We start from the raw sequence: 7,538 nt of genomic DNA, 5'->3' as shown, positions 1-7,538 counted from the left end.
GTCTGAGTGGGAGCACATCAGAGATATAGAACAGACATTCATTAATGGAGAATAAGCTCAAGGAAGCAAATTTATTTGGCTGCTTTACCAGACAACACAGAGAGACACAGAGTGTATGGAATTCATGGCACATAGCTGTTTTGCTTATTGTGAATTCTGGAGGCAACTAATAATCACTGACAAAAAGTCATTACAGGGTTCAGTGTCTTCCTCCAACAGGGAAGGTATATGCAGAATCCACGTTTCACTTTTTTTTTTTTTTTTTTTCTTGATTATGAACGTAATAAAAAGGAATCATTGGCAAGCACAAGGAAAGAGCTAAAGAAAGGGGAAGCCACTCAGAGACAGAAAAAAGAAAGTGGCATTTCAATAAAACCCTGATACTCTTAGGCTCTTCTCTCTGCTACAGAATGGCTTAAGCTGTGCAGAGCCTTTGAAAGCACCCAGTTCATACAGGAGCGGGAAGAAGCACTAACAATATGGAGCTGGTTTGATGAGGATAAGGGAGGATTTGCAGTCCCCTTTACACAGGCTACCCCATGTCATGCCACCCTTGAAATTCAGCCGTACAGAATAACATGCTGAGTACCACCACCCGCCCTCATAGCTATAGGCACAGTTCTTACTGTAAGTATCCTGATCCCGATCTTTTGTGGAAAACTTCATGTTGTCATGCATAGTGTTGGGATTGTCTGAAGTCATGGCATCTCCCGCTGTCCCTGTGTAGGAGCCCAGCCTCAGCCGGTAGCCATGGGATTCATCTTCCACACTGAAGAGGTTGTAGTCTGCAAATTTGATGTTGTTTTTGGTGTCCCAGATGACAAATCTGACCTGGTAGACCTTCTGCTTGGCAATCTGATGAATATACTCAGTGCCCAGCCAGTACTCGCTGCGCACATTCCCAAAGCCATATTTATAGGTGCTCCAGGACTCAGCCCAGGTGACAGCTGTGTCTTTCTGGTTCCTTTGGATGACTGTCCAGCCCCCATTTGTCACATTCATTTCACAGTACACCACGAGCTGGTGGAGTCCTTTTGGCTGGATTATGTAGACACCACTGCGGCTACCAGCAGGGATCTCGCTGCAGTCCTTGGGCCAGCCTGGGGCAGGAAACAGAGCTGGTTATTGCATTGCATTGCACACAATGAGACACTGAAATCACCTGGTAATTCTTTTGTACCTATATTTTATTGCACATACATTCCTGAGCTGTATTCCTGACATATTCCACAGGAGTAAATTAAAGTCTTGAAATAATCAAAAACATTGCCTTCAACCAGCACACAATACAACTTTGTCCATTTCAGTGTCTCTGCACCACACCACGCAGTGCTGTGGTGATTCACCTGTAGCATGTTGGTGATATATCACCACAGAGATAAATGCAAATCTGGGTTCTAAAGCCACTGCACGGAAGGATTAGAGATTTAATAGTCATTTTAGAAAACCCAGAGTGTGGTCCAGACATCCATATTGCTCATAACAAAATCAGCCTTGTGATCTCAATAGGACAAATCCACTGGTTTTCTTTGGGCTTACCCAAGAGCTTTTTAGAGGTTTTCTGACTTATTTTATTTGATCAGTCTTTCTATTCTTTAGAGTGTCAGCCCCTTAAACAATGAAGTGATGTGTTCACCCAATACCAGTGGTTTATTTCTACCAGTGAAACCTTATCTTGTGGTCATATGGGCTGATGTTGACTTAGTGAGTTCTGTTATGAAGTCAGTCCCTTTTCCCACACTGCTTGTCTTCAAATGAATGGCAAAAATAGGCTAATAACCAAACACCCACAACCTGAAGGCAAATAATGAAGCATGACTTTACAGTTAGATCTTTAGATAGAAACTTCATGTTAAAATCCCTCATCATTAAATCCAGGACATGGCTGGTGTTAAGGTCCATCTGAGACTATGAGCTGTGACACTTCTGTAGCCTATCAGAAAATCAACATTTTTCCTGGCAGGAGCCTGTGTACATGTAGGATATGGACTGAGGTGGCTGAGCACTCTTCACGAGCCTCTAGGCTCTTAGTAATGGTGCAGTCTTGTGAGCAGATGTACTTCTTGAGAATAGACTTACCATGAGCCACTGGTGGGATGAGGGGCAATGTCTCTGACCTGCCCGAACATGTTTGTCATCCTTATCTGAATTGAAAAGAACAGAGGAGACAGGACTGAGTGTTTGAGAGTACATATCAAATGCCTACTGGGAGAACATAATCTTCTCTAGATGATATTCCAATTTTTTGGCTGTTGTTGCTCCTCACTCCAGAGTAGCATACCTTTACACTTCAGGTATCAGCCAGATGGTAGTTCAGGGCAATTTACCTCTACAAATACCTGAGGGGACAATGTAGAGAGGATGGGTGCCAAACTATTCGCGAGTGGTGGCCAGTGATAGGACAAAGGGTAAATGGGTATTAAATTGTAACTACAGGCGGTTTCATTGCCATAATGAGAAAGAACGTTTACAGCTTGGGTGGACAGAGCACTGGAACAGGCTGCCATAGGAGGCTGTGGAGGTCTTCTACTTTGGAGATATTCAAAAACCACCCTGGATGCCATCCTATGTAACATGCTGCCTATTGTGACCCTGCTCAAGCAGGGGGGTGGACTAGATGATCCTCTGGAGGTACCCTTTCCAATCTCAATCATTCTCTGTGATTCTGTAATTTACATGATGTTAGTATGGGGCAGATGCTTCCTTGATGAGAATGGTTAGAGCACACTTTGTGTGGGAAGAACCTTAAATAATGGTAGCAACAGTAGGAAGACAGTTGCTAATTTACAGTAGAAGTTAGAAAGGGATTCAGGAAGAAGAGGGATTAGAGGGGAAAGAAATGTGAGAGATGACACAGCAAAACCAGTTTCTGGTATCAGGAACTTTAAGAGGAGCTCTGCTCAGCTGGCTCAGAAAGGAATTTGAAGGGTGTTGCTGGATGGTTCACAGTGAAATAATGCAACTTGTTCACAAAGACACCTTGTGTGTATACAATGATGGTTAAAAAACAGACTCATGGATCACAGGCCTGTGAGCCATGCCCATCACAAACAAACAAACAAACAAATTAATCCATCCCCTCTCCGAAACAGACATCTAACCCTACAGCTGCTGTTCTCTGCCATCCTCAAATATCTGCTTCCTGCTTTCTCTCTCAACTAGTTCTTCATGTCCTCTACCCCTTACGAAATGTTTAACTTAACCTCTTTCACAGTGTATAAGCCCATCCTTCTCTTGCTATACAAGAGTACATCTTCTTCCTGCAGCTAGACTGTATATTGCTAACAACATCCTCCTCCATAGTCATTGATTTTGGAGCTGGACAATTCATTCTTCAGTTTTCCCTGGCACAGTCTATCTGCATTATTCTTATCCCCTTTCTGCAACTCTCACTTAAATATCTCTTGAAACTCACCAGTAAATGTGGTGGTTGGCCTGAGCCCGTGTAGAGTGGAAAACACTCTTGCAACTTTCTGTGCACTTTCTAAGCAGGGTATTTACTATTTACTACAGCGATATGAAGCTATCACCTAACATTTGTTTGTAAGTCAAAGTCTGCCCCTCTCTCTTCTGCTTTCACTTCCTGTCCATTTGGATTCATACCTCCACAAGTTGAAACGGTCTTATCTGGCATGTACTCCCTGCTCACCTAGCTTACATTCATGCTGCTTATGTTTTTAGAGAACCATACCAGTGGTCCTGAGTGAGAGATGAGGGTGAAGCTCAGAGCACACTTCTTTTTATGTATTCAAGACTTGCACTTCTCAGGGAAGCTTGCCAAGCGCTCAGTCATAGATGCTCTCCGTGTTGGCGTTTTCTTGACAGATGACCTTTGCAGGTGAAGCTGATGTGAAACAGTGTTGAACACATTGGACCTTGTCCCTTTCTGCCAAAAACTCCTATCCATTGTAAGTGAACCATCTCTTCTGCTCACCAGCCACCCATTTTTCAAGGAGGCTTCCTCATAGCTCCAATGCTCGCCTGGTAGTTAATAAATTACTCCATGCTGTCATCTGACTGGCCTATGTCAGTGACACTACTTACTACAGATTCTGACTGTTACTACGACTCTGTTGTAACTTCACTCATTTCCTCTGCATCAGTTTCTCTTGAATTCCCTCTCTCTGCTAACCTTGTGATTTCCAGAGGTGGCTAATGTTCTTGCTGTCATCAAAACAGTGTGATCGTTTGGTTTAACACTGTAACACTACTTCAACACCTGTAACACTACTTCTCCAAGGAAGCACCCATTGTCCAGAGCACCCTTGCCTTGGTCTTCCTGCCAGTGAGATTGGACCTGTTCCTTTTCTGTGATCTTGGGAACTCTGGGGTAGTTTTAGACTATTGCACTCACATATGGGCAGAAGAACTTAATGTCACACAGAAGATGAGGCAGGCTACAATCAGAGGATGACTCTGAGATTATTCTTGTTCCAGTAAAGTAGCCTAAATTGGTAGCAAATTGGTATTGTCTGTACATAGAGTAATATTTAGTCCTTCCTCCATGGCACAAGGGTGGGGTCAGGTTGGGGTGGAGAGCTATCTAGGATCTTACTGAACATGACTTTGTCTGCCTCTCCCTGTTACAGTGGTATACTTACCAAGCTGGAAGGACTCTGGGTGAAGATTCATAATTTCATCCAGTGTGCCATTGCAAAGATGTAAGTTTTTTATGTCAAAGGCAAGAAGTGCTGCCGGAGCCAGCAGGGAGCAGTACAAATCAGGAGACAAAGCGTACCGGTAGCTAATTATGGGAAGAAATTGAAAAAATAAAAGAAGAAGAAGAAAGGGCACATAACTCTTCCATGAGTCCCCGCTTGACTCTTGCAGGGTAAAATACAAAATAAATTTCTTTATTTGTAGAGCTCCCTCTTGGAGCTCAAAGTCCCAATTCACTACCTTAGATGAACTACCAAATACTCATTGACAGGAGTCATCAGCAGTGGCAGCTTATGTTGGTGATTTCTGAGACAGATAAGGTGTGAAAACCTTGTCCAAACCCAAAGTAACTGTAATCAGAAATTCCTGTGAAAACCAAGTCTTGGGGCTAGAGATAACAAGTAGGGTGAGGATGGAAGGAGGTATCCTCTTTCCTCCCAGCTTCCCATTCATATGTATTCTCTGGTGTGAACTGGGAGTACACTTGCTCCCAGCCCAGGGTGGTGGGTAGTAAGAACCCAGATGTGTAGGAGGAAGCAGAAGAAACATTCAAGAGCCAACTGCCTAGCTGTTGCAAATTATATCTTCTATATATGGCTACTTCAAAAAGTCCACATGTAGCCATCTGACCCACGACTGTTCTTGTTTGGAGAAGCTAGGAAAACCAGCACACTTTTAGTAATATTAAATCTACATAAAATGACAGAAAATTATCATGGTAACCTGAACAAGCGGGACATTACAGAGATACCTACTCATAGGGAAAACAAATCCATGATATAATAGATACAACTCATCCTGTCAGGTTACTAGTATGATCCCTCTCTGTTTGAACAGGAGCAGAGCTATCCCAGCACTGCCATGGGATACCTAGGTTGGCAGGTTCTTAGAGATGACTGAGAAGGAAAGCGTTCAAACTGGCATTGCCAGACTGGAACTAGTATGTGTGCTCACTGCCATCCTAGACATAAACACCCCTTTCTGGGAATACTGAGAGTTGTCCAAATGATTTGTGCTGGATACAGTTCTACACCAGAGCTCTTTTAAATCACTCTCCAGTCCAACTGATTTGTTTCTCAATTGCTATCTAACATTGAGTGTCTTGATGCACTTGTGTTTAGGGACCTGTTTAAAGATATCATGTCTTCAGGCCACTAGAGAAGCAACGTTCCTTCCACTACTGGCCCATTCCTCATAAATAGTCTTTGAAAGGTCTGACTAGGATGGAGATGCAAAGGAGAAAGAACAGCCGCTCCTGGGTGTTCTTCTGGGGACAGCAGTGTGTTTTCAAATCATCTAAACTCTAGATCTTGATACCTGTTCAATATTATATAATAAGAATATCTAAAAAAAATTAATAATTATAAAATCTATTTTCTGTGCTAGAGTAATTTAATATTATTCCCTGCAGAACTGAAAATTACAAAGAATGTTTGGTAAACTTGCATCTTGTAAATGGGCTATCTAGGCACTGCAAGGCTACACTGATACAGCGTTGTACATAGCAGAAAATGCAGTCTTCTGCCTCCAGCTCTCACCCCAGGGCACAGTGAGTCTGGGCAGACTAATGGACTTAGTGTGCAATAGCCAGGGTGTGGGCAGAAGTGAGCCCTGCAGCAGACAAAGTGCTCTGGATCCACAGCACATTCAGCAGCACAGTGCCATTCCCTCCCAGCCCAGCCCACACTCACCCATAGCTGTCTCTGAGGGGACCCTGCAGAGTGGGAAGCCAGGCAGGTTTGGCTTGGCTGGAGAGGTGTTCCAGCCTGAAAGTTATAGGACTCGGCAGGTAAGGGGGTGGAGGCACGAGACCCAAACCGCAGCACTTATGCTCTGGCTGGCAACAGCATCAGTGGTTTATGGCTTATTTGCTCTTCATCATTAAGTAATATGTCCTCAACAAAGAAGGCTGTGTTTTAGAAAGATGAAGATATTTCTTTCAGAGGCAAAGACACATTAATTAAGAGCTCATGAGACAGTGCATTGAACAACCTCAATTACAATGTCTGCCTCTTTACCCACCCCCCTCCACTCCCACTTCCCTGCTTGAAGGGTTTCCCCAGGGAACAGTATCCTCTGAGCACCCTGAACATTTCAACTTGACAAGTAAATACCCAGATGACATTCCCTTCCTGGATGGAAATCAAATGTCAATGGGTAAATCGCTCTTTCCAGAGGAGGCATTGAGCTAAACAGCCATTGGGGACCCATTTACATCCTGTACTATTTTCAGGAAAGAGTACTCAAGTGTTCTGGCAAATTTTGCATTTTTTATTGAGCACTGAACTTCAGAAAGGACTACTCCATGTGTCTCCTGACATGCCTGCCACACCACCCTGCTCTTTTGCAACATGTGCTGTGCTTGTCCCTGGTACCACTGCCCCAGAAGCAGTCACAAGGAGTTTTAGGAAGTGTGACATGCACTGATGTAAATTGGTCTTAGTTCAAGCCTCTTTCTTGCAAATTACAGCATGTAATTCTTAAAGGAAATTCCAGTCCATCTTTTTTTTTTTTTTTTTTTTTCCTAGGGATCAATACCTTAGAGAAAAGAGCAGGCAAAAGGAAGACCTTAATGCTGTCTACAACTACTTCGTGAGATACAGAGAACATGGAACCAGATTGTTCTTATTGTGCATAGTGATGGGATGAGAAGCAATAGATCTAACTTGGAATATTGGAATATTCCAGTTAGAAATAGGGACTATTTTTAGCATGAAGTTGGTCAAACACTGGAACAGGTACCCAGGGAGGCTGTCGGATTTCCATCCTTATAGGTTTTCAGTACTTGACTGGACAAGGATGTGAACTTTATAGATCTGCTTTGAGAAAGGTGGTTGGACAAGATGACTTCCAGAAGTCCCTTCCAACCTAAATTAATG

At 43.3% G+C, this 7,538-nt stretch overlaps 1 protein-coding gene across 1 annotated transcript; it reads right to left on the bottom strand.

The window, feature by feature from the left end:
* Nucleotides 1-471: 471 nt before the first annotated feature.
* On the bottom strand, nt 472-6,354 carry LOC116497389 (fibrinogen-like protein 1-like protein). Its single transcript, XM_032201124.1, is given in 7 exon segments — nt 472-1,100; nt 2,080-2,095; nt 2,097-2,120; nt 2,122-2,144; nt 4,602-4,710; nt 4,713-4,744; nt 6,351-6,354. Coding segments are annotated over 7 exon segments (837 nt in total).
* Between the last annotated feature and the right edge of the window lie 1,184 nt (nt 6,355-7,538).

This window comes from Aythya fuligula, chromosome 20 (assembly GCF_009819795.1).
Source record: "Aythya fuligula isolate bAytFul2 chromosome 20, bAytFul2.pri, whole genome shotgun sequence".
NCBI classification, from domain to species: domain Eukaryota; kingdom Metazoa; phylum Chordata; class Aves; order Anseriformes; family Anatidae; genus Aythya; species Aythya fuligula.
The sequence above is the reverse complement of the archived record's forward strand: the minus strand, read 5'-3'. Positions and strand labels throughout refer to the sequence as shown.